This window comes from Heterocephalus glaber, unplaced genomic scaffold, assembly GCF_053883595.1.
Source record: "Heterocephalus glaber isolate CG9 unplaced genomic scaffold, H.glaber_assembly_v1.0 deba00000594, whole genome shotgun sequence".
Lineage (NCBI taxonomy): Eukaryota > Metazoa > Chordata > Mammalia > Rodentia > Bathyergidae > Heterocephalus > Heterocephalus glaber.
In genome coordinates, this window is record NW_028258151.1 from 17,163,638 (window position 1) to 17,191,473 (window position 27,836).

The window sequence follows — 27,836 nt, forward strand, 5'->3', positions numbered from 1 at the left end:
TGTGACTGGCCAGAGAAGCCCCACCAGTGGCCTCAGGGTCTGCCCAAAGTCAGGGTTTCCGTAAAGAAGATACAGGAGCCTAGAATGATCAGACACTTTATTCATTCCTGGAGGGCAGACCTTCAGCCACTGGGCAGCCAAGGGCTGGTCAGGTGGGGTCGGTAGGTGTCAGGCGCTAGCAGCTGTAGGGTGAACTCAGTGATGACAGCTGTAAGTCCCCAGACACGGTGTGGACCATGCAGGAAGACAGGCAGTGTGTAGCTGAAGTGGCCACGCTGGCAAAAGTGGGTATAACCCTGATTCTGTGTCTTCAGCAGGTGTGCCAAGGGCAGCACAAACACCTCCTCCACCTGTGGGCAAGAGGCAGAGAGGGTGCACAGAGGACCAGCCTCTATCCTCCCCCAATGGGTCAGCCCAGTTCCCCAGTGTCTCCCCCACTCACCTCCTCGGGATTGGGCCTGAGGCTCTTCGGATCCAGCTGGCCCACGCTGGCAAGCACTGGTACCACAGTGGCCTTTGCCTGGGGTGGGAGGAGGGTGGGCAGTCAGGGAGACATGGGCTTTGGGGGCTGCAATAGGGAGTCTGAGAGGAAGACCCTACTTGCCATCCAGAGGCCTTTGATTCACCAGCCCGTCCTTGTCCTCACACCATCCATGCTGACTGACTCAGGGTCCTGAATGTACTAGGCCTGCTTATGCCTCTGGTCCTCTGCAGATGGTTCCCCACACTTAGGACCTCCTGCCCTTCCCTTTATTGCCCTAAAATCTCCCATTTGTCATTCAAGCCCAGGATCAATCCCTGCCTACCCTGTGAAGCTTTCCTCCATCCCTGTCCCCAGCTGAGCAGAACTGGCTTGCCCCTTTACCTGCAGCTACCTCCAGCCATTACTTCTCCCTGGGGTTGTGTGGGGATGAAGAACTGACCGACAAGCAGGTCCAGGACACTCCTCCACACTCCAAGTCTGTAGTAATGTGTGACCCCTTGTCCCCGAGGTTCTGGCTCCTGGGCCAGGGCAGGTACAGAGTGATGGATTCGGTGAGGATGGCCTGGGGCCTGGTGGCTCACCTGGTCATACACAGGCCGCATAATGCCCCACACGTGGTCCTTGGGCACTGCCAGGCCCAGCTCCTCCTGGGTCTCCCGCAGTGCTGTGTGTACCACGTCCTGGTCAGCAGGGTCACACTTGCCGCCTGGGAAACTGAACAGGCACAGGGAGTGTGGTCCTTGGGCTCTTGGAGAGGTTGGGGTATCAGCAGTGCCAGAAGGCTAGCGATCTCCCTAAGCATCAGCCTCTGCCCCTAGTTTGCTGTGAGGCCTGGAGGAAGCTATGTGGTGGGGCCGATTAATCTCCCTGAGCACTAGGGTAAGGGAGGCCTTGGGCACTGCAAGATATAAGGGTCTGGCAGCAGGGGCAAGAAGATCCTGGGGCTCAGATGCCCAGATTCTGCCCATGATGGCCTAGTGGTGTTGACACTGATCCTAGGGTGTCTTCAATTCCCGCTGAGGTCGGAGCTAAGGCGGCCTCAAATTCGTCCTGGGCTCCGGACTTGACTCTCTCTTTAGCCGTCGGTAGGGGGCGGAGTCCTGGCTTTTCAGAGAGGGGAAACAGCTCAGAGAGGAGTACCAAGCACCTCAAGATAGTGCGGGCCAGGACCTCGTGCCTGGGGAGGGGCGCAAAGGTCGCTGAGTCCTCGCCGCAGCCGTGGGCTCTCGGGTTCTCCCCAGACCCACTCAGAGACGGAAACTGAGGCTCAGCGGGGCTAAGTGCCTTGCCCAAGGTCCCCGCCGTCTCCGGGGCTCGGCGGCCTCCCGTAGAGGGGAGGGGCTCCCGGCCGGTGTACCTGACGTCCCCTTTGTGCCTTCCGGCCAGGCGACTGGAGCGCAGCGTAAACAGCAGCGCCGGGACGCCGCGCACTAGGCATAGCGGCACGAGCACTGCGGCCATCGCGGGCCGAGAGCGGAACCGGGCCGTGGTCTCGGTCAACAGTTGCCGACAGCGCTGCTCGCCCTCCGCGGACAGAGACTCAAGCAGCATGCCCGCACGCAGCGGGGCACCAAGGCCTTCGGCCGGGTGAGGGAGGGGCCCCGAGCCCTAGGCGGTCGGGGGAGGGGCCGGAGGAACTGCAGAAGGGGCGGGGCCTCGTGGGAGAACGGGGTGGGGCTGGAGCCGGAGAGACTGAGGGCAGCGGGGGAGCCGGAATAGGGCGTTACTGAGCGTGGCCCGGAAATTTTACTCCCAGAGGCCGGGGCGTGGCTTCGCAGTTTGGCGGGGGCGTGGCCGGAAGGGGCGTGGTGAGGTAGCCAGAGTTTCGGCGGAGGCTTGGCCTGGGGGAGAACACTGGAGCGGGGCGTGGAGGGCCTTCCTTGAACACTTGGACCAGATGCAGCCTTGCAACCGGGCTCAGCCCTGCTGACCGCCAGGTTGAGGAGTTAGGGTATCTGGTACCCTCGCCCCCACGGATGTCCGTCCTTCGCTCAAGAGCTTCATAGGAAGAGCTCCGGGAAGTGCAGAGTCCAGACGAGTAGGGCCGCTGGGTGGCACGTGCATCCCCCAGTCTTCTCCCACCAGGCTTCATCAGACGCACCCCAGCCACAGGCCGCCCAGAACTCTTCTCTCCTTCCCTGAGTCTTGATGAGATCCTCAAATCTTTACTCTCATCCCAACCCTGGCCTCTGTGATCATTGCCTGTCGTGGTCCTACACCTCTTGAGGACCAGATGGCCCCAGCCTTGCTCACAGCACTTGGACATGGAATGGCAAATGCCAGCCACCATACTTTGCAGTGTGACTTTGAGCAGGTTGTGTGCCTCTTTAGGCCACAGTTTCAGTCCTTATCTGGGCACTTAAAACGAGAACCCCAGCTTCCTTCATAGGGTTTAGTTCAGCTCTGCCACTTGGCTGGCGTTACCACCTTTACTATCACTGGGTTCCCAGGAATGTGGGAGCCCTTGGACAGAGCTTTTTGATGAATACAGAGCTGGTTTAGAGACTCAGGTCTAGGAGTTACTGAGGACAGAAGTGTTTTGACCACTCATGCCATATGGTTTAATGCTGAGGAGAAGGGAGAGGTAAAACTGGGTTTGGAAGGATCATACCCAAGGCAGGAGGGGAAGGATTCCCAGTTGTAGGGGTGGGAGGTAGGAGGCCTGGTTCCAATCCTGGGACTGTCTCAGTTTTGCTGTGACTGGGCAGGTAGCCTTGCTCTGAGGGCTTCCAGCTGCTTTGCTCTCTTTGGGTGCAGAGGCTGTTTCATGGGTTGAGGGTCCAGAGTAGGAAGGCTTCCACAGGGCTTCTGCCATCACTGAGAGTCCTGCCCAGGCCCCAGGCATATGGTAGTAGAGGATAGGATCCCCAGCCCAGTTGAGAGGGTGAGGCCTCCCTGATTCCCATCAGCCCGGATGTTGGGGATAGAGTACGGTGCTGGTCGGGTCCTTGGGATCCCAAGGTGGCTTGGGGCTCCAGGGTATGGGGCCCGGTAAGCAAGGGGCCTGTAGGTGGCTGGGGCTGGCAGGGCCTCAGTGGGAGGCAGCAGCTGTTGGTGGAGCCGGGCAGGTGTCCTGGAGGTGGAGGCTGAAGTTTTGTCGAGGTCTGAGGAAGGAAATGGTCTCAGCTCATATCTTCAGCCCTCATCCCAGACTTGCTCTGTCCCCTTTCCTGCCACTGTGGTCCTGAGTTGCCTGTCTTGGCCTACCTTAGCCTTTACCCTTTTTTCTCTACCTGGAATTTCTTCCCCACCTCCCTTCCAAATTCTTCCCAGTTTTCCAAGGCCCAGCTGGGAAGCACCTCCTCCAGGCAGCCCACCTGGCACCCCCCGCTTTGCTCTCAGCACCTGGTCTCTGCCTTGTTCTCTCTCCTCTGGGTCTCATATTGTCTTAGGAATCTCTGCCTCCCTGTCCATGTCCACAGAGGTGCCCAGTGGGCTTGCTGATCATGCTGAACCCTTTCCTGACTTCCTGGCAGCCCTATAGCTCTGCCCACTATGTCTGGGCTGGGGCCTTTACCTTTGTTCTGCTCTTTGGGGCCCTTCAGCAGGCAGGGACTGAGACTGCTGTGACTCTGGGTTGGGATGTGGAGTAGGGGCTGTGGGGCCACAGGCCTGAAGATGGGACAAATAGGAAGAGGGGCAGAGAATCAAGATGAAGAGCTCAGCCCAGGGGTGATGGTCAGAGTCAGATGGTGGGACCCCAGCACAAATCAGAGGGTGCGATCCTACAACAAGGTGAGGGGTCGAGGCCTTAAGAAATGTCTGGGGTAGGGATGAGAGGCTGAAGTTAGGGCAGCTGAATGGAACATCAGGAGCCAGACAATACCAGGAGTCCAGGTCACTCTCTCTGAAGCCCTTGGCAAAAGGGTTGCTGGCAATTTTCAGCTGGGTGATCTATAGAGAGAAAAGGCAGTTATAGGCTGGCCCTGAGCCAGTGAGGGGTTGTGGGGCCCAGAGTCAGCCACTCTATCCACCTGGGGCCCAGATCCCTTGGCCTGGGAACTCTGGAGCCAGTGGACGGGAAGGCAGGGGAATGCCTGGGGCCAATGCCCAGGGAGACAGGAAAGGTGAGTGTCTGTGGTTTGTGGAGGCTAAAAACCTCAGGCCTCAGTCTCCACCCTTGTGAAATTGCCTGGTAGCTGGTGCCTCCTAAGCCAGACCCACCCGGTGGTTCTGATAGGCCGTCACGGCTGTGAACTGGGTCTCCGTGAAGATGAAGGACTTGAAGTTCTCCTGGGCATAGCGCTCGCTATCCTTGCGTGGGTCCACGAAGACCACGTGGAAACGGGGCTGGTAGCGGTGCATGGAGTTGAGAATGATCTGCAGGAGGGGCAGAGCTGTATGCAGAGGGCGGGGCCACAGCCAACCCTCCTGAACTTGGGTCTGAGCCTCTTTGTGTTCGAGCGGCCTTGTCTACTGTCACTCATGGTCCACCTCTCAGCTTTACCTTCAGAACTGTTCAGAATCTGACCACCTCTCCACCACTGCCTCCACACCAGCCAGCCACTGTCATCTTTCCTGAGTTCCTCAACTGATCTCTCGGCCTCCACCTTGACCCTCTACCCACACAGCCCCAGCAGAGTACATCATAGAGCTCCCCTGGTCCACACCCACCCTACAGAGAAGGAAAGCCCACCCTCTCCTTGGGCAACGCCCTGCACAATCAGCCCTGGGTGTGGCTCTCTCCTTCCACTTCCCCTTCTTGCTGCACTGCAGCCACACAGGCAGCTCCTTATGGTTCCTCCAACCCACCCTCTAGTCACTAGCCTCAGGGCCTTTGCACTTGCTGTCCCCTGCACCTAAGCAGCCCCCCCTCTCATATGCATAGATTCCCTCTCTTCCTCACTTCCTCAGGTCTCAGTTCAAATAATGCCTCACCTGCCTGTCTCTGCCCACACCCCTGGCTCCTGTTTCTCTTTATCATTTATCACTGTCTGTGACTGCATTTAGTGTCTGCTGGGCTTCTGGCTTACCATCTGCCCTTGACCCCAGATGTGAGCCTGGCAAGGAATCTATCTGATAAAGTGTCAGTGGTGCTGTATTCTGGCACCTACAAGCCTGGCCTATTGCAGGCCTTCCATACAGTGCCCTCCCTGTGCCCTGAGAGAAAGATCCCCTAACCCTAGCCCACTTCCCACCTGCCTGGACAGTTCTGTGTGTCATCCAGCCCCTAGCCAGGTGAGCTTGAATGTCAGCAGCAGGCAGGGGTACTGGATGCCATGGCCACTGGGCACCACCAAAGCCCAGGCCAGCACCAGCTCTAGGCTTTATCCCCATCAGGACCCGGAGCCTCCACCCTCTGCCCAGCTCAGCCCCTCCCACCACAGCCCAGGCCTCACGTGGCCATTGTCATCCAGGAGGTTGTTGGTCAGCTTGAGCTTGTCAAAAGACACAATCTGGCGCATCCATTGGGCACCCTTGGCCGGTGAGTCGGGGTGGAAGTGCACGCGGCCGGGCGTGGCCGGGTCAGCCTTGCCTGCCACCAGCCAGGCCGAGCTGTGGAAGGCATACCTGGGAGCAGAGAGAGGTGTTCAGGGCTGCCCCCACCCATGCCAAGCCCCACCACTACTGCTGGGCAAAGGTGGTGGCACCCCACCACTACCCACCTGGCCCAGAGGGCATCTTGCAGATCAGGAGCCAAGCCTCAGAATACTGTCAGCCCTGAATTCCCTGTGGCATACCTCACTGGCAGGAGTCACGATAACCCCTGCTGTCCTGGGCTAGACCTCTCTGCCTGTCTCAGGCTAGCCCGTTGCCCCGAATTGGGCTTCCCTCATACCAGTAGGCTGTTGCCCTATGGATCTAATTCCTGTTCCGAGGGCCCCAAATCTGCATGCACTATACCCTAGCAGGCCCAGACCTGTATCTCTTGTCATCCAATGGGATGAAGTCCATGAGCAGGGCATAGTCGGCCAGCGTGTCCATGCCCAGAATCTTCACCTGGAAGGTGGGGAACATTCTCCTGCAGGACGGAGGCGCTTGGTAGCCCCAATGAGTAGCGCTCAGTAGCCCCCAGCCCTGGCCCCCTGCTCTGCTCATTGCCCATGGCTATACCTGCCTGCCTTGGTGACAATCATCTCGGTGCCCAGCTGGTTGAATTCCTCCCACAGAGGCTTCATCTCTAGCTGAACCGTCACTCCGGACACACGTGGGTTTTTGGGGCTCTGGCCAGGGGCCTCAGCCACGGCTTGGGCCTCTGAGGATCTGCAGCAGGAGCCTGATGGGAATGGTGTCCCCAGCGGGGGCTCCCAGTTGGAGCCAGTCACAGGGAGGGAGTAGATCTCTGAGGGCGCAAGCACACTCAGGCCAGCAGACAGGAAGGCTGTGGGGAGAGGGTATAGTGTGGGCCCCACTGCCCTGCTCACCCCAGTCATCACCAGCCAGCCTGCATCCTCAGGTTGTTCCCACGCACCTCTTCCTTCGGGAAGCTCTCCCTACCTGCTTAGCTTGTGTCCCAGCATCCCCCAGTCAGCATCGCTTGGTGAGATCAAGGTTCATTTTAAAGCTTTCCACCAGCAAGCTCCTGGAGAGTGGAGGCAGAACCTGTCTTTCCCCCTAGGGGAATTTGTGAGCCATCCTGTGGCTCTGTGGCCTAAGGCAAATTGTTTTGCTTCCTGGAGCCTCAGTTTCCACACCTGTCAAAAGGGGTTCTCCAGACTGCCTGATGGGGCCAAAGTGAGGATTCTTGATGACACAGGCCTGGAGCACAGTAGGCCCTTCGTAAACAACACCTGTTATAGACGATGCATGTGTGGGGCTGCAGGGAGTGGGAAGGGTGACTTTCCAAGCTCCACGGAGCCCCCACTCCTGGTGCTGCTTAAGCAGAGCCAAGTGGAGGGGAGACCCCATTCATCCCAAGTGCCCTGCTCCACATGTCGGAAATGTGCCTGGATCCTGCCTCCAGAAACCTAACATCTTTCCCTCCCATTTCTTCACTTTTTCCTACAGATCCTGTCTTGATGTGCAATCTGGACAGAATCCAGGCCACAATAAGAGCATTTTACACAAATCAAAATGACTATTTAGAAAAAAAAAGAAAACCCAAATTAACAAATGGTGAAGATGTGGGGAAATTGGAACCCTTATGTGCTGTCGGTGGAAATGTAAAATGGTGCAGCCACTGTGGAAGCAAGTCCTTAAAAAATGAAAAGAGATTAGGCAGGGGAGATTGAGGCAGGAAGGTGGAGAGTCCGAGGCCAGCCTGGGCAATTTAGTGACTTAGATCCTGTCCAAAAATTAAAAAATAAAAAGGGCTGGAGATGTAGTTCAGTGGTAGAATGCACCTGGGTTTGACTCCCAGTACTAAAGAAACAAAGATTACCATATGATTCAGCAATTCCACTTCTGAATCTATACCCAAAAGATTGAAAGTAGGAACTGAAACAAAGATATTTGTAAACCCATGTTCAGAGCAGCATTATTTGAAAAGCCAAAATGTAGAAGCAACCTGTGTCCACTAACAGATGAATGGATAAATAAAATGTGGTGTAGACATTCAGTGGAACATTATTCACCCTTAAAAGGAGGGATGTTCTGACATGCAACATGGAGGAGTTGAGAAAACATTATGCTAAGTGAAAAAAGCCAGACACAAAAGGGCGAGTACTGTAGGATTCTACTCTAAGGGGTACTCAGAGAGGTCAAGTTCATAGAAACAGAAAGTAGGAAGAAATGGAGAGGTGCTCATACAGAGTTTCAGTCTGGCAACATACAAAATGTTCTGGAGATGATGGTTGCACAACAATGTGAATGTACTTAATGCCACTAAGCTCCAAGCCTAAAAATAGTTAAAATGGTAAATTTTCTTACCTATATTTTACCACGACCTGAAATTTTAAAAGGGAAAAGAACTGAAAAATAGAACTATTCGCTCATAGTGCCTCAGGAGGGACTGAGGACCTGGTGGGGCCATAGAACCCACAGAGGCCAGGAGTCAGGGGCCAAGGTTTGTATTTCCAGCAGTCCTCCGACTGAGTGGCTATGAAGCATTTATATGATCATAAAACCATGGGATCCCTGAGCAGAGGGGGGACATCAGATGCTGGGACAGGTGGATGAGCTGGCAAACAGAGGGTAGAGGGAGATTCCTGGGAGGCACTGTGGCTAATGAGGTACCAGAGGCAGTTCCTGGCCAGAGCTGGCACTAAGTAGGTGCCTCCTGAGTGTGTGGGGTCCAGGGCTTGGGGCCATGTCCTCAGCAGTCCTGAGACCCATGGGTGAGAAGTGGCACCTCACTAAAGCCCTGGGATGTCTGCAGTGTGGAGGAGGGAAGGGCCTCTGAAGAGGACAGGCCATGTCCAGGTCCGAGGACCCTGGAACAAGATGGCTGGATGGGCTGATGGCCCGACTACCTACGGCCAGTTGCTTGGCTGCCCATGCCAGCCCTTAGGGTCCCTGTAGATGGGTCCCAAGGCAGAAATGCTCATGGCCTCCCCTGGTCTGGGAGCTTTGCAGGTGGTCACTGGCCCCAAATTTTCTATGGGTCACCCTCTGCCATTCCAGTCAATGTGTTGCCCCTCAGCACTCTCAGGAACTCTGGGGAGGGGAGTGCTCTCTGCTTGAAACTAGAAGCCAGTGCAGAGTTCACAATTTTCAGGGAAATGGAGCACCAGGTCTGGAAGGGAAGTTACAGGATTCTTGTCCAGCCCCCATTCTGATGCTCAAGGGGCTGAGGTCAGCGAGGGCAAGGGACAGGTACATCCCACACAAGCCTGATGAGGCTCTCACCTTCCAGAAGTGGCTCGGCTGCCCCAGCTCCTGGCAACCCCATAATTGTACCGAAGATACTGCAAGTCCATCTGAGACCACAGCCTGGGGAGCCCCTGCCCCACCCTCTTGCCTCAGTCCTAGTCCCTGCTCTGCCCCACCCACCCTGGAGTCTGAGCCCATCCATGAGGCTGCCTCTGCTACCCGAACCATACCTGCCATGGGGACAGCCTGGATGTCCACCTCCTGGAGAAAACCTCTCAGCTGGGGCAGGAGTACAGCTGCCACCCGAGGGGCCCCGCCTGCCAGGAGGGGTGATTAGCTACTCCTGGTCTGGTGGTCCCCAGCACCTCGGCTCAGCTTTCAGGCAAATACAGTCTTCAGTCTCTGCAGGACTGTCCTTTCCTTCTTGATCACCCTCTGTCCACGTCCAATGGCTGAGGTTCTCCCACTGAAGCTGGGCACCTGGTCTTTGAAGGTGAGATCCTGGGCCTGGGATGTGCAGGACCTTCTCCAAACCACCTTCAGACTGCAGTGTCTGAGGCTGGGCCACCAGCTGGGCTGGTCCAGTTCCAGGGCGGGCTCATATGGAAGGGGGGCAGGTGGGAAGGTTCTGACGTTGCAAAGCCCCCCTCCCTCCCTCCTTGTCTCCCTCCCCAGCTTCCTCCCTTCCCAGCTGAGAACCCCCCAGCCATTCCTGATCAATGGGCCCAGGCACAAGTGGGGGTGGGGTCCCCATGTTGAGGACTGGCTGGATGTCCAGTGGGGCCCAGGCCTGGCTGGCTGGAGGGGCTGGGGCTGATGAGGCCTTAGGGAGATTGGGAGGCAGCAGTAGTGGCAGCAGATGAAGGCTGAATGGCAGAGGCGGGGCACTCCCTCTAAGACCCAGACTCCTGGACTAGGCTTGGCAGTGGGGCCTGAGGGTGTGATGGGGGGAGGGGAGGGGTGCAGGAAACACAGGATCAGCAACAGCGATAGCAGACTGCAGGGCCCCCAGACCAGGCAGAAGGGAATTCAGGCTCTTCTGAAGCTCAGCCCCATGAACAAGGCGATAATGGCTGGTCCCTGGCAGTCAGTCCCTCTGCCTCAGTTTCCCTGACTAACCTCAGTGTGTAATCTCTTCTGCCTGAGGTGGTCCAGCCCAGCCTGGGGAGCAGTAAGCCCTCCCCATCTGGAGCAGGGGGCAGTGTCCTCTGGTGATGGTCCTCCTGTAGCCACCACAAGGGTGTGAGTGGAGACTCTGAGTTGACCCAGGTGAGAGAGCTTGGGTGAGCATCACTTTGTCCACTGTCCCTGTCCAGCCTGACTGAGCACCTTCTCCAGGCTGCCCCCATCTGTCCTGAAGCCAAGCATTTGGGAGACAGGGAGAGTAGAGTGCCCCCTAAGCCAGTGCTGGTCCTTTGGTTGAGGTTGGGGGTGCTTTTGGACCTGGCTGGACCGTCCCTGCTTAGTCTGGGAGGGAGCATCCCAGGCCAGGCTGGGTATGCTCAATGGGGATTCCCTATGCCAGCTCTCCCTTGAGAGGCTGAGATGTCTGTAAAGGGCACACCGAAGGGTGATCATGATGCTCCAGGGCCTCCCAGGGCCTCAGGCTGGGCAGTCCCTCTCCTCCCTGTGGCTCAGCCCCCCTTGTTCCAGACTGGTATCTGCAGAGCTGGGAAGATCCCACAAAGAGAGTGGGCTGGCCCAGGGGGAAGAGAGTGGACTGCTGCATAGACCCACGCACAGCTACCTGGAACTCTGTACAAGAGGAGCAGCCCAGCAGCTCCCAGGGCCACCAATGAAGTGTGGCCATGCCACCTGGCCCCAGGATTCCCAGTGTGGTGGGTAGGGAATGGGAGAGATGATAGAGGGACTGGGATTCTTCCCATTCTCGGTGGCTCCTCTTCAGCCCAGATACGAGGGTGGGCAGCCTGGGGTGCTCTTGGCTCCTGCTAGGTGTGGGCACGCCTTCAGTCTGTGTGATGGGAAACGTCCTCACACATGTGGGCCCCCCCCTTGCCTGCCTTTTCTGCCACAGGCACCTCCTGGCCCCCTGCCCCTCATCCATCTTGCCTGCCAGCCTGTCCCTGGTGCCCCAGCATCCTTCACACCTTTTCATCTCGCTGCTCAATACCAGGAGGCAGTGGTGTAGCAGCTATGGCCGCAGGGAGATGGATGGCCAGGCGGGGAGTGCGGGGGGCCGGAGGAGCGACACTCTGAGAGGGTGGAGCTCTGGGCCCTGCATCGCTGGCTGTTGAATTGCACCTCTGCCCGGCATGGTATTGCTCTGGCCAGGCCTCATCCTGACCTGCCTTGTTTGTGGGTGCCTTGTAGGGACCTGGGTGAGAACAGAGGGGACCCTGTGCCAGCTCCTACCTCTGACACTAGAGGGAGGCCTGGTGGAGGTTATGGGAGGAGCATTGGCTTCCCCATTAGGACATCCCTCTGCTCCCACCCTGGGCACCTTCTCTGGGTGCTCCGGCAGCAGGACAGCTTTCTGGGTGTCCCCATCCCCAGCCCTGAGTCCCCCTGAACCACTGTGGCATGGGACCTAGTAAGCACTGGGAAATACACATCTGGGCTGTTTGTGCATTCACACAGAGCCCCTCAGAAGAGCACCCAAGGCACTAGGGATCGAACAGGCACTCTGGGTAGGCACGGGCACAGACATGCACACTGACGAACACGTGGGCACATCTCTGCCCCCACACCCATCTGGCCCAGGACTGTATGACATGAGGCCTTCTGAGTTGTGGGTACCTCTGGAAGCCCCTCTGCTGGGACTAGGACAGTCCCCTCTGGGTTCTCAGTGCAACATGGGATCTCCCCCGAGGCATGTGTGGACAGCTGTGGGCACAGAGACAGCCACAATGGTCCCAGGACACACAGCATGTGTGGCTAGACCTGCCCCAGGCCCTGTGATTAATCCTCCTTCCCTCCATCCACTTTCCTAGCCAGAGGGGCTAGGCATGACAGAGGACATGAACCATGGGCCCCTGGTCATTTCCCATTTTATAATGGGGAACTGAAACCTGGCATTGGGCGGCCTGACAAGGAACATGGTGCATAGGCCCCTGGGCTCAGCCCTGTGCCGCAGCACCCACTTCTCAGATGGGAAACCTGAGGCCAGGTAGGTGTGGCTAGGTTAGTGGGGTGGGAACGGGGGTCAGCCCAGGCAAGGCAGGTATTGAGACCAGGAGCTTCTCTGACTTCATGAAGGCAATGTTCTTCTCATAGTAGGCAGCCTCGTTAATGAACACGGGATACACGGTGGAGTCCCCTTTGTAGAGCACATCCTCGCCACTGAACATCTGGAACACGGGTGTACCAGGCCGCAGAGGTTCAAAGTCCCGGTCCTGGGAAGAAAGCCAAGGCCAAGGTTAATGGGGCCAAGGTGCTCCGCCTAGGCTGGGGAGCAGGAGCACAAGCCCAGCTAGTGGCACCCAAGAGATGACCACTCTTTCACAGCCTTGCCGACCCAGGCTTTACTTCCTTGATCCATGCGACAAGGAGTCTGGTGACATGACAACTTGTTCTACATCTAGAAATGGAGACATCAGACACTTTGGAAAGACAGTTGTCATTGTAGAAGTGTAGCCTAATGGTTACGAGGATAGGAATTTCAGTGCTCTGAGCCTGGGTTCAAATTCTTATTAGCTGTGTAACCTTGAACAAGTTATTTCACTTCTGTGTTCCTCATCCTCCTTGTCTGTAAAACAGGGATAATTTCTCCTATCATTCTGAGATCTAAACTAAGCAGGTTAATAATGCTTACAATGTACTGGAAACACAGTCCGATACTGTCAGGTGACAAATAGAGTTATTTTTAAAATCTAGTGCTATCACTTCATTTTCTTTTTTGTTTTTGAAATAGGTCTCCCTATTTATTCCAGGCTGTCCTCAAGTCAGTTGCTCACTCTGGTCTCAAACTTATGATCCTCCTGCCTCAGCCTCCCAAATGCTGAGATCACAAGCATGTGCCCCCACACCCAGCTATTTTCTCCTGTTTTAAAAAAGTATTTTATTGGGCCAGGGATTTGGCTTAGTGGTTCTGCCGCTTGCCTTGCAAGCGTAAAGACCCAAGTTCAATCCCTGGTACCAAAAAAAAAAAGTATTTTATTGAAAGCATGAGCACTGCTTCTTTGTAAATCCCTGTTCCCTTCAAACTGATTAGATCATGATAGTGATACTTACTACGGTTACAAGTTCGAGTCACTGCAAAATAATGCTATTTAAAGGTTGATGTAATTAAGATAATTGATGAATCATATCTTTTTGACATTTATGAAAATTATATTTTCTTTGTGTATTATCTAAAATTTGTCTGTAATGTATGCTGTTATTTATATATTTGCACAATACCCTGTATGATAAAACTGCGCTTGTATTTGTGTCATCACTTTAGCTTAACACACACACATGCACACAAATTCCCTGCAATTAATGTCTGCTTATAGCTAGAGTAAACTCATTAGCTTATAAATTTAGAGCTGCTAACTGCCTTGCAAGGAAAGAATGGTCTCTCAGTGAAGCTTAACATTGATTTGTGATTAATCATTTTAGTGATTCATCCTTGATCACAGTACAACAAAAATGTCATGCTTGCTCAGTAGTATTAACTCCATTTATCTCATGTGCATTCATAAAACTGCCTTGTCATCTATATGTCTGAATAATACACTTATTAAAAGACCCTCCCAAAAAAGCGCCCCCCAAATACTGTCAAGTGTCACTTAATGATGGGGTTAGTTCCAGAAATGTGCTGCTAGATGAGTTTGTCATTGTGAAACCGTCACAGAGGGCTCTTACATAAACTAAGATAGGGCCGGGGATTTAGCTCAGTGGTTCCGCCGCCTGTCTCGCAAGTGCAAGGACCCAAGTTCGATCCCCGGTACAAAAAAACAAAACAAAAAAACCCCATAAACTAAGATGGCTATACTGCCACTGAAATGTTATCCAAACAACTGCTTAGTGTTCTGAATTTGGCAGTATTGGAAATTGAACCCAGGGCCTTCTCACTAAGCAACATCCACAGCCTTTTTTAAATTTTGAGACAGAATTTCTCTAAGTTTCCCAGGCTGACCTTGAACTTTTGACCCTCCTGCCTCAATTTCCCCAAGTAACAGGTGTACCCCACCACACCCGGCTCTACACGCTTGTACTAAATGACCACTAACATCTGCAAAGTAGATGGGTAGAGCTGGCTTAAGACCCTCCACCCCTTAACACTGAAAGGATGGTGTCCCTACCCCAGAATGTCATTCCAAGTAAGAGATCACCTCAAAATAAAACTTGCAGGGAATAGAGGCTCTGGAACTACACAAGACGCTGTTCAACAGGGACCCTGGTGTGGCAGCAAACAAAGTAGCAGCTGGCAGTTGCCAGGTCTCAGCCATTGAGCCTCTGCTCCACATCTCCTTCCTCCCCTGTTGCTGGAAGCTGAGGAGCCAAGGGGACTGTGAGGGTTGTTGTGGCCCCCAGTGCTGGGCCTGAGTGTGCAAGTCCCAGAAAAGACAAGAAAGGGTCTGGGGCCAGCACCCTGTTCTGCTCTGGTTTCTGAGGGCCAAGGAGCCTCCCTCGGCCTGGTTTCCCAAGCGGCGGCCCCAGAACCTCTCCACACCCACGCACCTGGAGCTGGGGATGTACCATGCCAGCCAGGTCTCCGTCCTCCGTGTGTGGAAAGTCCTCGCAGCCCAAGAATCTGTAGACTTCCATCTCAAAGGCCGGAAAGGCTGTGCCTGTATGGGAGGCCAAGGTGACAGCCCTTACCTCCCTCGGAGCCAGCCCTCTCCTCTGGACCTCAGTTTCCCTGCCTCAGAGTCTCACCCTGGTTGAAGAGCTCGATGAAGTCTAGAGAAGAGGCCACCAGGGATCTCATCTGGGAGAAAAGGTCTGCCCGAAGCACGCCCTGAGCCTGGGGGCCCAGCTCCAGGGCTATGAGAGGAGAGAGGTCTCATAGGATTCCCAGGGGTTTGCAAGCCCCAGGTTGAGGCTCCACCTCTGGGAGACTCCGCCCCCTGGCCCCTACCACGTTTCCTGACCCTTGGCCCCACCTCCTGGACCATGGCCCTGCCCCCTTCATCCCGACCTCGTCCACTTCCCAGAGCCCTTAGCTCACTCATTCCGTGTTTGGCCACAGAGTCCAGGCTGTATGTTTCGTCCTGGGACAGCTGGTACACGAGGACCCGGGAGGGCAGCTTGGGGTTCTTCAGCTGGGGATGGAAGGGGCAAATCAGGAACCCGTGCCTTGGGAGAGGAAACTGAGGCAGGGCAGAGCAGCATCAAGGAAGCACTGGATACTACCTGCTCTGACCCAGCCAAAGGCCTGGAGTACCTGCAGGTAGCGTTCCTGGGATTGATCCCCAGGGGAAAATAGGCTAGGGAAAGGGAGCAGTGTGGCCTGGGCTAGGTCCCCTCTACCCGCTTCCCCAGCTGCCCTCTTTCTGCCCTGTGCAAGGCTGGAACCACCTGTAGGTGGTGGCACAAATGTATGGCAAAGACGTCTGTGGCTTTCGTGATGAAGCAGGTGCCCATGTTGGCTGTGGTGTTGTGCAGATCAAGGAGAAAGTCGAAGGCCTGGCTGGAGCTTTTTGGCCCCAGCAGCTGGTTCAGCTCCCGGGCTCTTGTCACCTCGTACGGCTCATCCGGAGTGGCCTTGGAACTGTGGGGTAGGAGGGGGGATGTAGCTCAGTAGTCTCAAGCAGTCTGCAGTGGCTTGACTGGAGAAGGGACAGCCTCGAGCAGCTGGCAGGAGATACTTAGCACAGCCCAGGGGCTCCTCCTCCACCCGGGTGGCTCTGACCTCCTCCTCGGCTTCCTGCTTCCCCATGAAGTGCCAACCCTGCCACCCACCCTTTGTCCTCCATTTGCTCTCGCTCCAGCCACTCCTCCCAGGCACCATAGCTTCTACTCACCTTTTGGGGCTTGGCTGAGACACCACCTCCTCCAGGAAGTCTTCCCTGGCTGCTGGTGACCCTGCTACATGCTGTATGTAGTTCCCCCACCCCCACACTTAGCCTCCTGGGCTGTGATTGCTGAGCTCTTCCTGTGTCCCCCAGCAAGTTGAGGCCAACACCTTGGTGCTACTCCCCATTGTCCCACATACTAGCCGGGGGCCTGGCTGGAGGTGGGGCCCATGTATAGGCCCTGAAGGAGGCATAGGCAGGAACTGGGGCAGAAGGCTGATAAACACAGCCTATGAGGCTGATCTGAAGGCACCTTGGGGTCTGGGAAACCCAGAGGGGCCTTGACTCAGCCTACAGTCAGGGAGGGCATCCTAGAGGAGGTGTCATTGATCTGGACTTCACTAAAGTGAAGAGGGAGGGCCAAGTAGTACAGGCAGAGAGGAAGAGAGAGCGCAGGGTGGGGGTGGGGCATCGCCTGGACAGCAGCTGGAGTAGTGGCACTCACATAAGGAAGGTGTTGGTGAAGGTACGGTTCAGGTCATGGCCTATGTAGCGGCGACAGACGGCTGTGGCCGCTGGGTTGGCCAACATGGGCAGAGCAGAGAAGCTGGGTCTCTGCAGGTCCACTGGGGTCCGCAGCCAGTGCCGGGCCAGGTAGACACCAGACATCTCATTGCCATGGGTGCCCCCGGTCACAACCACACGGCGCAGGGGCTCCTGGGGCACAGGCAGCGAGCACATCCCTGTGTGAGTGGGGCACCTGGTGGGTGGGCAGACATAGGAGACCTGGACACAGATGCAGGGCTCAGCGCCCAGAGCTGGGTCGGCAGTGGTGAGCTTTCCAGGGCTCAAGGAGTCCAAGCTGGGCAGGGCAGCTGCCAGAGTTGTGATTGGGTTCAGCTGTGTCCCATCTGCACCCTGGAGGCCCAGCTCAAGGGCACCCCCAGCCTACAATGTGTCCTGCCTGAAGTCCCTCCTTTGGAGCCTTCTTTGAGGGTGGCCATTGACCTTCCCCTCTTCCTCTGGGGAGACAACTTTCTATTCCTTTTGGAGAGAAGCTCAGAGGGGCCCAGACATTCAGGGGCATGGACATGGACTGGCTGTGGCACACCTCCTACGGAGGAGGACTGTGCTTATTTTATAGGTGGGAAAGTAGAAGCCGACGTAGAGAATGGAGTGTGCCACAGCAGTTAGCTTTCATGTCTGGGCTCCAGGTGACCCCTGCATCCTCCAGCCACTCCTTGTGCTCCTCTGAGCTGGCACAGCGGCCATGGGAGGAGGCTCCTTACCTGCCGATGAGGGTCTGGGTTTCCCCGGGTCACCAGGGCTGGAGTGTTGCCCCTAGACAGGCAGTATCTATGTGCCCAAGATCACCAGGCAGGAAGTATTTATGCTGAGCTGGAGGACTGGAAGGGGTGGATGGCATGGGCTGAGGTCCATGTGGCCAAAGGTCACAGTGCTGGGGGTCCCCCCCCCCCCAAGCTCCACCCCATGTGCTGAAGCCTATGGGTTCAGATCCCTCAGACAGATTCCTGTCCTTGCACTCTGTTCTTCCTCTGGGAATAGGGACAGCCCCACCTCCAAGGGCCACCCAGGACTCCTGCTGGGAGCTGCAGATGGCCTTGGAGAATTACTTGCCGGGATTCTTTAAGACCTGGACAACAACCTTCCCAGAAAGCTCTGGCTTTGCTGATTGCCAGGTCAAAGGCCACTGCACAGCATGCAGTCAAGGGTGACAGCTGGGGTCTGGCCCAGGTGTTGCTTACCTGGTCAGCTGGGTCCTCTCAGAGAGGCACCTTCCCTAAGGCTACTGAAAGGTGGGTCAGCTGTAGGACAGTGACTTGGTTTTGCCACCAGACAAACCCATGAAAGTTCCTATCCAAGGATGGGCCTTATTAGCCACCTGGATGAGGAGTCTCCCTCCCCCCACCAGATCAGCTACCACCTCAGCTCTTGCAGCTCCCAAAAGGCTGGGGTCACCTTCACCCTAAAGGCTGTGCCTTGTGGGCTCTGAGTTTTATAGCTCTTTGATGCTTTAAACAAAACTTTATATGCCTGTAATCCCAGCACTCAAGAGACCAAGGCAGGAGGATGGCAAGTTCAAGTTCAAGGCCAACCTGAGCTACATAACAAGTTCAAGCCCAGCCTGGACTGCAAAGCAGGACCTTTTCTCAAAAACAAATAAAAACTTCAAAATATTTCACCCAGTATTTTTAGTCATTTTCAGGGGGAGTATAGCTGAAATGACTCCATTTTTCTGTTTTAGGAAATGACCCACAGATGTGGAAGTTGAGGCTCAGACAAAATGTACACAAGCACAGCATACTGGAGGCAGGCTGGAATTGGAAGCCAGCATATCCAGTCAGATCCTATCCTCTCCATGCCAACTCTTCAGGGGTGAGGGGAAAGGACCAAAGAAAAGTCCCCTGCACCTAGCCTGTATGCCTGTCCCTCCCATATGATTTGGCTCTCTGCTGGCAAGAACCAAAGGGTCCAGAGGTCCCTGGGCAAAAGGCAGGGCCACGTTCAGCCTGGTTACCCATTGCCTCCTGTATCCAGGCACTGGGTCCTAAGGTTGAGGCTTCCCCAGGCACTGGGTCGCAGGCCTGCTTCACCTGACATGGCCTGTACTAGAGACAGCCAGCAGCCACCCCAGGGTTCTGCACACCTCTGGCAACACTCAGTTCTGTGTGTGGCCTGTGCTTGCCCTTTGCTCTCTGCCCTGCACTGCAGGCTCCCTAAGCTCAGCTTGAGAATTGTGAGGCCTGTGACTTGTTCTTGCCCCACCAGGGCAGCTGCACCTTGCTAGGGTTCCCAAGAGGGGGTGGAAACTTCCATGAGGGGCCCTTGCTGAGGGTCACCGAACCTTGCAACAGCAGCAGCTGCCTTGTGGGCAGCTGGCTAAGGCTTCAGGAGATAGAATGACCTGGTAGAGACATTGCCCTGCAAGTGCTAAGTGGTGGTGCAGTGAGTGAGTCAGTAGATGAGTCCACTACCCCCTGCCAGCCCCTTCTCTGTTCTGGGCAGGGACCTCCAGCCCTGCTATTTGAATCTGAAGCCTTGGTCTTTGTCCTAATGGCCCACTCAGGCTGCTGAGATCCTGCAGACACATTTGGGGCCTCTGGGGAAAGAACAGCCTGCCCAGTACACTTAGCTATTTTGGAGGTTGCTGGGGACCACTGGTGATTCCTGCCACCAGGTGCTGGACCCCCTACCTCTGAGAGGGCAGTGGTGCTGGAAGGTTTCACAGTCCTTGGCTGGAGTCTAGCTTCCCTATTTTGGTGGGTGTTTGTAGAATGGTTCTAACTCAGCCATCCCTAACAGGCTTTGTGGCCTGGAGAGAGTCAATGCCCTCCCTGGGCCTTAGCTCCCGCCTGGGAAACAGGTGAGGTTCTCCTAGCCTAGGCAGCGGTAAGGAGTGGTGAGCAAGGGGCAGGCAGAGTATCCTGGGATGGGTGCAAACTCAGGACAGTGACACCTTGGGTATCAGTGAATCCAACATCTTCACTTCAGTTGAGGAAACCGAGGCTCAGAAGGGGGTCCGAACTTCAGCCATCCCACATTTGTAAAGCTTGACCCATGAGGGGCTTGTGGCCTAGGAGTCACTCCCAAGGGTCACTGGCTCATTGACTTTGGACCCCACTCCCCACCGTCCACCCTGTGGACCAAGTTCTGAGTCTGGCCTTGGTCCCTGCTCACTGCCTCTGGCCAGCCTTTCTCTCCGCGTCACCAAAGATGCTGTCCTCATCCAGGTCCTTGCAGCCTCACCCCGTGTCCCCGCTCTACTGAGTACTCCAGCCTTCTGGACACCCCTTCAGAGAAATGACACCCTCGGCCTCCTCCACTAGCTTCTCTGGGCTGCCTCTAACTGTGGGTAACCCAGCTAGGGCCTAGGTCCTTCTCCATCCATCCCATCTGCAATGCCTCCCATCTACTTGCTGGGGGCCCCCAAGTTCACATCCCAGACCCAGGGGTATCTGCAGCCACTCACCTGGCCTTCTCTTCCCAAGGGCAGCTCACACCATCAAGTTCCAAAACTAGCTTTGAGAGGCAGGGGGACACAGTGGCACGGGGTCTGCCCTGCAGGGCCTTGCCAAGTGCTTGGTCCTGAGGAACTGCTTGTTAAAAGTCTGGGGCTTTCTCAAGGGGTGCTTTGCTGCTGTGTGGAATCCAATCCCAGGCAGGCAGCCAGGAGGGGATGGGCAGAGGAAATAGTGATGTCTCCACCTCTGCTGAGACGTGCCCTGATTCAGGAGTTGCCTCCTACACAGGCAGAGTAGAAGGGACAGAACAGGCTGATGATTTGACATGTGGGGGCTGGGGTACTGGGAAAGTTCTAGGAAGGTGGGGAGGCCGGCCCAGACACAGGGACAGGGAGAGAGAGAGACCTGCTTGAGGAATCCACTGGGAGTTGAATTCTGAGCATGCCAAGTTGGAGAGATTCGGACACAGGGCCTGCCCCAATGCTTCGACAGTCAGTCTGATTCTCGGGGCTGGGGCCTGGTTTGAGACCACCTGAGTGGGGACGCTAAGCCCCCTTTCAGAGGGTTTGTGGCCTGGTTGGGAAGGAGTGTGGGTAGGAGGCAGCAAAGACAAGTTGGCACCATCTCTCCCTTCTCCCCCAACACCCCACACCCACTTCATTCATTCATTCTTCATTCATAAGCAGCCCCATGGAATCAATGTTGTGGTACTGGGGACACCCCAGCAAACTAGACCCTATTTCTGCCTTCATGAATCTCACTGTCCAATAAAAAGAGTCTTAACTGGGTGTGGAGGGCCCAGATGTCAGTCCACAGCACTCTGGCAGGAGTGATATCTCTCTGTGTTCTCGGGAGCACACTGAAAACCCTCTGGGGTCCACCTGGAGGTCTGGCAGGAACAGCTCAGGGGTCACCTGCTGTACACTGATCCCCATCCCCATGTTTCCCAGTAAGTCTGCCATCACTCAGCTCTGTCCTGCTTTCCCCTGTGAACTCAGCTCACCACTGTCCTGCCTTCAGACCTCAGTTTCCCCATATGTCAGATGAAGTCATCAGTATTAGAGTCTGCCACCCCAGGCCACCTTCTGGGAGCTGAGAGCAGGGAGGACAGGTGGGGCCACCGTGTCCACATCTGCCTGCCTGTGCCCACTGCAGACATCGTGACTGAGCCTGGCACTCCCTCCCCTTGGTCCCCCACACAGCATCAGAATGCTTGTTAGTGACACACTCCAGGCAGATTCCACCAATCGGCCAGATCTAGATTTCAGATCAGATGACATCAGGTGTGCATGGAGTTATTAGCTCTGCCTGTTTATACATCTATTTATAGTCTTCTCTAGCTGTAGAATCTTCCAAGCTTTGGGGCACAGGGGTTTCCCATCACCAAACCTATCTAGGCAGATGGACAGGAGGCTACAGAGGGGACTTAGGTATAGAAAGGGACTGGCCCAGCCACCCAGAGGTCCTGGCTAGCTGGAGGTCTGTACAGAAAAAGCCCCAAGAGTGGGTTCTTCATGGCCTGGGCTGGACACCTGCCTTTCAAGGACCACTGAGCAGATGGGCAGCATCTGGCAGCTCAGGGCAGGTCAGGAGCTGGGCAGCCACCAGCAGCAGGAGGCAGGCATCCCTGGTGGGTGCCAGAGATGGGCAGGTGATCACAGAAGAGTGCAGCTGTGGGAGCTCATGGCCCACCTCAGCAGCTTCTGGGCCTGGGAACTATAGGGTGGGTATCGGATCTCATTGAGCTTCTCCAGGCCCGAGGGAGAGATCAGGCAGGCACGGTGGTTGGAGAAGGTGTTGAAGGAGAACTTGCCGTGGTACCTGCCCGTGCCACTTTTGCCTGTATGGGCACAGGAAGTGAGTGTCTGAGGCCAGGACTCTGTCCGGCCCCGATGTTAGCCCCAGCAGCAGCCCACAGCTGGCAGTGAGCTCAAGGAGCCAGGCAATTCTACAAAGCATTTTACAGATAGGGAAACTGAGGCCTTGAAGAGGCCCAAAGTCAAACAGCAAGTCAAAAGACTTCCAGATGTGAGCCGAGCCTCCCAGGGGGAGTGGGATGGGGATCTGGACAGTAAGGATGGGCAGGGACTCACCGACCCCTCCAAATGGCAGGGATAGCAGAGTCATATACAGGAAGCCATCATTGCCTCCAAAGTTGCCGCTGCTGGTCCGGTCCAGGACCTGGCTCACTACCTGGGGAAATGGGAGAGGCATGGAAGCGGGCTCCTGTCATCGGGGAGGAAGGCTGGAGACTGGTCACATCCCACAGGGGAGCAGAGAGGCCACTGGATCTCCAGCGCTTCCCCCAGATAACCTTCACTGAGCAATCCCCTCCCATCTAAGCACCCTGGAAGGGATGATGCCTTCTCAGGGATGGATTGGATGTGGTGTGGTTGCTACAAGCAGCATGCAAACACAGAGGAAACCCTGAAGCATCAAGGGGAGCCTATAACTTGAGGCCTGGCAGTATGGTTGGGACATTGTAGGAAAGTGAATAGGCCCCACTGGGACCAGCCTGTGGGGTCCCAGCCTTGTGCCAGCCCCCAACCCCATTTGGGGTCTCTGCTCACCATGGAGAATCTTTGCATGGTACAGGAAAAGGAGGGTCCCTAGAGCACTTCTTTCTGCAGAGGGAGCCCACCTGGGCCAGGACAGACAGCTGGCCACCCTGCCCAAAGCCCTCTGCTGGGCAACCTTGTGCAGGACATAATGGTACTAAGCATCCAGGATCACAGTCACCCATAAGATGACTGCTATCCTAAAGCCCTTCCCCAGAGGGCTGTGAAAGGGAATCTGGGCAGTCTATATCCATTTTGGCCCCTCTGTCACCTGCAGCCCACTGGGCCCCACCTGACTGTTGTTGGAGAAGGCGTACAGGGCCAGCGGCTTCTCCCGACGGTTGATGAAGTCGATGGCCTCATCCAGGCTCCTCACAGTCATCAGGGGCAGGATGGGCCCAAAGACCTCCTCTTGCATCACCTTATCCGTCTCCTGCACGTCCACCAGCACTGTGGGTGCTGCGGACACAGGGGCAGCTCAGCCTTGTGCATAGCCGGGACACCCCTGGGTGCAGGACCAGGACTGGATTCCAGGCCAGAGAGTCCCAGGGTCTGACCTCCCAGGACACCAGGCTCCTAGGATCTGAGGATCTGGGATCATTTCCTCAAGGGACAGCAGATGATGGGATGGAGGTCCTTTAAATCATACATTGGTCCCCAAGAACTGGGGTCTGAGCTCAACAGATCTGGAGCTGTGGGACCAGGGTTTAGAATCAGGGAGTCACAGGCTCAGAACCACAGTGAGCTGGAGCATTTGCACTTTGGAATCAGAAGAAGGGTGCTCACCGATGTAGAGATTGCTCTCATCACTCTGACCACCGATGGCCACGCGGCCACAGCTCAGCAGTTCCTGGAGCCGCTTGAAATGTTTCTGGTTGATGATGCGGCCCAGGTTGGGGGAGTTCTGGGGGTCGTCACCATAGAAACGGGTGATGGCATTCTGCAAGGCAGGAAGCAGCCGCTCCTGCATGTCTGGGCTGCACAGGACGTAATCAGGAGCCACACAGGTCTGGCCCATGTTGAAGTAGCGAAACCAAGCCAGGCGGTTGGCCACAGTCTGGGGGTCACAGTTGTCATCCACATAGCAGGGGTTCTTGCCCCCCAGCTCCAGGGTGACGGGCGTCAGGTGCTTGGCGGCAGCAGCCATGACAATCTTGCCTACACGAGGGTTCCCTGGGGACATGGTCAGAAGACCTCATTCTCAACTGACTAGATCAGTAGTAGTGGCGAACCTGTGGCACACAGGCCGGCAGAGGGCTGTTTGTATCACTGAGAACTCTAAAAGGTTCGCCATCACTGGGCTAGATGGTCCAGGCACATGACTCTTGCCCCTCTTCTTCCACAGAGGCTCTTCATGGCCTAGCTCCTGGCCTGCCCTACCCACTGGATGTCTTCAGCCCAGCCATCACTAGATCCAATCTCTCCAAGACTCCCGGGGCTCATGGTCAGCCTGCCTGCTGATTATTTCTGGGACATCTCCAGCTCTTGATTTGTTCCTTACCCCCAGACTACAGCCTGCTCCTTCCACTTTCCTCCCACCCTTGTCCTATGCTGTTTCCTGCCCCAGGACGTTGGCCAGTGCCATCCTCACCTGTGAAGAAAATGTAGTCAAATTTGTGCTCCAGCAGCTTCTGGGTCTCCTCAGGCCCACCCACCACCACGGCAAAGCAGCTCTGCAAGATGGACAGGTAGCTCAGGGGGCAGGTCCAGGGCATAGGAATGTCTCAGCCAGCAGGGCCAGGGGCATGGGGATGTTGGGTGTTGAAGGGCCAGGGGACCCTCACCTGGTTCAGGTACTGGGGCAGCACCTCAGCCAGCACCTTCTCTGTGCCCTTGCTTTTTTCTGATGGCTTCAGTATCACGCAGTTCCCTGCAGAGGCAGTGGGGCAGCAGTGAGAGAGGCAGGTATTCTCATACTCTCCAGGGGCTGCACTCAGAGAGTACTAAAACTGTGGGACTCTAGGGCCCTCTTTGTGCAGGGCTGCTGGGCTGGGAGGGCATAGGACCTGGGACCCTCTCCTCACCGGCTGCAATGGCCCCCACCAGAGGCACCAAGGTCAGGTTCACAGGGTAGTTCCAGGGGCCAATGATGAGCACCAGGCCAAATGGCTCCTTCCGGATGAAGGCACAGTCCATCTTTGTGAGCTGGAGTGCAGGAAGGACCGTGAGACCCTGCCAAGGACTACCCCAAGCCCCACCCCACCCTATACTTCGCTCCTTGGCTCCCTAGGTGATGGAATCCCTGGAGAAAAGACTGATTCTCCCTGGTGTTAGGGAGAACCCCTCCTTCTACTACTACATGGCTAGTGGGGCTCACCAAGTTCGTGCTTGCCGGTTCGTCCTTCATCCAGGCCTGCAGGTTCTTGAGGGCCAGATCCACCTCATTCTGGCATAGAATAAGCTCAGATATGTCTGACTCCAAGGGTGACTGTGGGGGAGGTGGAATAGGAGGTCAGGCTCCTGGCCGGCCAGGGGTCCAGTGTGTGGGGAGGGCACCAGTGGGTCTCACAGGCATCACAGTGGTCCTGCAGGAAATGTGCAGGGTTGGGAGCCTAGACTCTGGCTGCCTGCACTCCAGTTCCACTTGTGACCTTGGCCAAGTGAATTAGCACCGAGTGCCTCGGTTTCCCAAGTGCTTGTAACCTGGGAACAGCAATCAAAGCAGGGTGGCTGTGCATGCTCCTGAGTTCATATTGTAATGTGGCTGTGACACACTAACTGGTAGGGAAGCGTTTGTTAAAAAACAGAAATAGGACTGGGGATTTAGCTCAGTGGCACTGGACCTGCCTTGTAAGCACAAGGTCCTGAGTTCAACCCCCTGTACCAGGGGGAAAAAAAAATTTTTAAAACAAAAACAGAAATAAATTTGGAAATACAGCCAGTCATGTCAAGGCACAAAGACCCTCATTAGGGGGACAGGGATATTATGGAGGATGTGGCCCTGGCTTAGAAAGGACACAGCAGGGTGGGAGATTTAGCTCAGTGGTGCTATGCCTGCCTCACAAGTGCAAGGTTCTGAGTTTGATCCCTGGTACTGGAAAAAAAATAGAAAGGACTGCTCCTGTCCGGACACCGCCCCCCCAACCTCAGTCACCTTCTGCAGGTCCTCGACCAGTGCATCCTGCAGCAGCTGCTTCTTTTCCCGCAGGAACCGGCCCAGGCCCTCCAGCTGCGCCAACCGGAATGCGGCTGGCCGTGTCCACCCCAAGTTGAAGGCCCCCCGCAGCCGCCGCACTGTGTCCTCAAAGGGGTCTGTCCTACTGGACAGGTGGCATGAGTTGGGTGGTTGGGGCTACCCTCACTTTTGGGGACATCATCCATCCACCCCACACCCTGTGGCAGCCCCACCTCTGGCAACCTCATTTGACTCACAGACCTTCCCTGTTGAAGCGTGGCCGTCACTCTGGCACAGAGGAGGATGAAGGATGCAGGAAGTGCCAGGGAAGATGTGTCCTCCAAGGAGGTGCACTTCCTGGCTCGGGCTTAAAGGGGTCCCGTCCAGTGCCTTCCCTGAAGCCAGCCTGGGAGGGGCCCCCTCCATATCTCTGCCCAAGAAGGACCAGAAGCCTTCATGGGCCTGAATGTCTCAGGGGTCTGGGGTGAACTGGGGACCCCAGAGGTCCTGGTGTCTGAGCCAGAACCCTGTTCCTAGTGTGGCCACCTTTACCAGCTGAGGTAGGTAATACTGCTGTATCCTCACTGTGAACACCTGGTGCTTGGTAAAATAATTGAGGTGCCAGAAGAGTCTGCTTGACAGACAGACAGGGGCTGAGGACCCTAAAATCCCCATTGGCTGGGGCTTGATGGCAGCTCCTGCCTCAGGCCCACAGCAGGGAAGAAGCACCCAGGGTTTCCTAGGGCAGGGGCCACCCCAGACTCTACCAGCCCTCGAAGAACATAAATGATGTCCTTCATTGCTTAATAAGATGCATGCCGAGAAAGGCATTATGAGGCAGTCCTGTCCTTGTGCCAGCAGCACAGCATAGGCTCACACAAACTGAGATGACACAGACTCCTGCACACCTAGCTGTGTTCTAACCTTATGGGCCCATGGCTAGATGCAGTTGGAACCTCAATTATGTCATGGTACACAACTGTAATTATAGGCAGGCTCAGTACCCCGAAGGTTCCTTGCAGAGCCTGGCCAGGGACCCAGCAGCTGTTAGGTCCACAGTAGAGAGTCAGGAAAGGGATTCAGGATTTGGGACCAGCACATTCAAAGGCCCCTTGGGGCTGATTTTGAGAAACTAGATGCAGCTGGGCTGATGGACAGCCCAGGGGAGCCAGGAGTTTCCCACCGGGCAGGAGTACAGCTTGGAACAAAGGCTGGAAGACAAGCAGCCATTTGAAGCTGAGGGTTTTTTTTTTTTTTTTTCGGTTTTGTTTTGTTTTGTTTTGTTTAGACAAGCATCACTTTGTTTAAAGCTCACAGGCTGAGAAAACCTCAGCTCCGAGAAGCCACCTGATTTGTCTTCCTCACTGCTGCTATGATGGGTTCAGCCCTGGTCTGTGTGGCCCCACAGACCTCTCCCTCCACCAACACTGGGACCGTGTGCCAATCAATTGTGCTCTGATCTTTAATGTCTTTCTGTTGCTTCTAGATTTTCTGCAGTGAGCATGTAATTCTTCCAGAACCAGCAATGAGCAGGGAATATAGCTTTTGGAAACTGAAATCAAAGACTCAGTTCCTGCCTCCCGAACCCCCATTCCCAGACACACACTGATCACAACCCCGGTGACCCAGGTGACAGCCTGGTCCCCTTCTCCCAACATGGCTGCCTCCCAGAGGGGGCTTCTCTGGGAAGGGCAGGTGTCTGGATGCTGGATGCTTCCCCAGGGCCTGTCTGTCATGGAGAAGTGATGCCCAGAAAGGCACACAGTACAGTTAGGGGAGAACCAGGCTGCCTCTCTGCTCTGAGCCCCCATGTCCAACCTGTCACCCTTCAGCCCCAGGCCCTTCCCGATCTTGACCCCCAGACCCCTGGCCATGTCCTACATTCCATTTCCCCAGCCTCCAGCCCCAATCTGGGCCTTTTGCCCTGAGGTCCTTCTGCCCCTGGCCCGTGCCCCTGCAGCCCCACGTACCCCAGTGTGGACGCCAAGCCTGTGCCCTTGGTTGTGCCTTTGTTCAACATTCTGCCTCCGGATGCCCAATTCTGCTCTTGCCCCACTCGCCCTGGCCTCTGCCTCTGCTGAACCTCTGCTCCTCCTGGGAACC

At 55.9% G+C, this 27,836-nt stretch overlaps 4 protein-coding genes and 1 long non-coding RNA gene across 11 annotated transcripts; 1 reads left to right on the top strand and 4 right to left on the bottom strand.

The window, feature by feature from the left end:
- Positions 1 to 80: 80 nt before the first annotated feature.
- Nudt8 (nudix hydrolase 8) lies at positions 81 to 2,205 on the bottom strand. Of its 3 annotated transcripts, none has more exons than XM_021264493.2 (4): positions 1,842 to 2,205; positions 866 to 1,198; positions 443 to 520; positions 81 to 350 (listed from the first exon to the last, which is right to left on the bottom strand). In XM_021264493.2, exons 1-4 carry the CDS (start codon positions 2,033 to 2,035, stop codon positions 311 to 313), a joined length of 645 nt encoding a protein of 214 aa, XP_021120152.1. In that variant the 5' UTR covers positions 2,036 to 2,205; the 3' UTR covers positions 81 to 310. The 3 variants fall into 3 exon arrangements, with proteins under 3 accessions (XP_021120152.1, XP_087061516.1, XP_004852270.1); XM_087205390.1 differs by having other exon boundaries at positions 924 to 1,198; positions 1,842 to 2,105; XM_004852213.3 differs by having other exon boundaries at positions 1,066 to 1,198; positions 1,842 to 2,089.
- LOC110350659 (uncharacterized) lies at positions 1,946 to 18,280 on the top strand. The gene is made up of 2 exons (XR_002397364.2): positions 1,946 to 2,071; positions 7,433 to 18,280. It is a non-coding gene; the product is annotated as an uncharacterized LOC110350659 (long non-coding RNA).
- Tbx10 (T-box transcription factor 10) lies at positions 3,020 to 9,594 on the bottom strand. Of its 2 annotated transcripts, XM_087205386.1 has the most exons (8): positions 9,406 to 9,594; positions 6,539 to 7,007; positions 6,345 to 6,446; positions 5,824 to 5,995; positions 4,649 to 4,804; positions 4,311 to 4,378; positions 4,002 to 4,096; positions 3,020 to 3,588 (listed from the first exon to the last, which is right to left on the bottom strand). In XM_087205386.1, exons 2-8 carry the CDS (start codon positions 6,856 to 6,858, stop codon positions 3,299 to 3,301), a joined length of 1,203 nt encoding a protein of 400 aa, XP_087061512.1. In that variant the 5' UTR covers positions 6,859 to 7,007; positions 9,406 to 9,594; the 3' UTR covers positions 3,020 to 3,298. The 2 variants fall into 2 exon arrangements, with proteins under 2 accessions (XP_087061512.1, XP_004852271.1); XM_004852214.4 differs by lacking the exon at positions 9,406 to 9,594 and having other exon boundaries at positions 6,539 to 7,439.
- Positions 12,167 to 16,818, bottom strand: Acy3 (aminoacylase 3). The gene is made up of 6 exons (XM_004852215.3): positions 16,583 to 16,818; positions 15,641 to 15,833; positions 15,291 to 15,384; positions 14,999 to 15,106; positions 14,801 to 14,910; positions 12,167 to 12,528 (listed from the first exon to the last, which is right to left on the bottom strand). The coding sequence occupies exons 1-6, from the start codon at positions 16,816 to 16,818 to the stop codon at positions 12,313 to 12,315; spliced, it is 957 nt and encodes a 318-aa protein (XP_004852272.1). The 3' UTR covers positions 12,167 to 12,312.
- Aldh3b2 (aldehyde dehydrogenase 3 family member B2) lies at positions 17,372 to 27,836 on the bottom strand. Of its 4 annotated transcripts, XR_015448941.1 has the most exons (12): positions 27,704 to 27,832; positions 25,995 to 26,021; positions 25,713 to 25,875; positions 24,936 to 25,046; positions 24,643 to 24,763; positions 24,403 to 24,488; positions 24,210 to 24,291; positions 23,405 to 23,791; positions 22,911 to 23,077; positions 22,154 to 22,253; positions 20,069 to 21,900; positions 17,372 to 17,483 (listed from the first exon to the last, which is right to left on the bottom strand). XR_015448941.1 is itself a non-coding variant. In XM_087205385.1 (11 exons), the coding sequence occupies exons 4-11, from the start codon at positions 24,963 to 24,965 to the stop codon at positions 21,716 to 21,718; spliced, it is 1,158 nt and encodes a 385-aa protein (XP_087061511.1). In that variant the 5' UTR covers positions 24,966 to 25,046; positions 25,713 to 25,875; positions 25,995 to 26,163; positions 27,704 to 27,836; the 3' UTR covers positions 18,253 to 21,715. The 4 variants fall into 4 exon arrangements, 3 of the variants coding, with proteins under 3 accessions (XP_087061511.1, XP_087061510.1, XP_012930200.2); XM_087205385.1 differs by lacking the exon at positions 17,372 to 17,483 and having other exon boundaries at positions 18,253 to 21,900; positions 25,995 to 26,163; positions 27,704 to 27,836; XM_087205384.1 differs by lacking the exon at positions 17,372 to 17,483 and having other exon boundaries at positions 18,253 to 21,900.

Bases quoted from the DNA above. Each gene is read 5' to 3' on its own strand.
- Nudt8 (XM_087205390.1), bottom strand. From the start codon at position 2,035: ATGCTGCTTGAGTCTCTGTCCGCGGAGGGCGAGCAGCGCTGTCGGCAA. The intron at 1,199-1,841 runs GTACACCGGCCG...GTGCCTGTTCAG, and splicing joins AGGCACAAAGGGGACGTCAG to TTTCCCAGGCGGCAAGTGTG. The intron at 351-442 runs GTGAGTGGGGGA...TCTTGCCCACAG, and splicing joins TCAGGCCCAATCCCGAGGAG to GTGGAGGAGGTGTTTGTGCT.
- Tbx10 (XM_087205386.1), bottom strand. From the start codon at position 6,858: ATGACTGGGGTGAGCAGGGCAGTGGGGCCCACACTATACCCTCTCCCC. The intron at 5,996-6,344 runs GTCTGGGCCTGC...CTCTGCTCCCAG, and splicing joins TTGGATGACAAGAGATACAG to GTATGCCTTCCACAGCTCGG. The intron at 4,097-4,310 runs GTATTGTCTGGC...TCCCATCTTCAG, and splicing joins GAGAGTGACCTGGACTCCTG to GCCTGTGGCCCCACAGCCCC.
- Acy3 (XM_004852215.3), bottom strand. From the start codon at position 16,818: ATGTGCTCGCTGCCTGTGCCCCAGGAGCCCCTGCGCCGTGTGGTTGTG. The intron at 15,107-15,290 runs GTGAGCTAAGGG...CTCCTCTCATAG, and splicing joins TGTGGCCAAACACGGAATGA to CCCTGGAGCTGGGCCCCCAG. The intron at 12,529-14,800 runs GTGCGTGGGTGT...CTTTCTTCCCAG, and splicing joins TGGTACATCCCCAGCTCCAG to GACCGGGACTTTGAACCTCT.
- Aldh3b2 (XM_087205384.1), bottom strand. From the start codon at position 27,753: ATGTTGAACAAAGGCACAACCAAGGGCACAGGCTTGGCGTCCACACTG. The intron at 25,047-25,712 runs GTGACTGAGGTT...CCTCCCCCACAG, and splicing joins TGGTCGAGGACCTGCAGAAG to TCACCCTTGGAGTCAGACAT. The intron at 24,292-24,402 runs GTGAGGGTCCCC...TCCATCTTGCAG, and splicing joins TGCCCCAGTACCTGAACCAG to AGCTGCTTTGCCGTGGTGGT.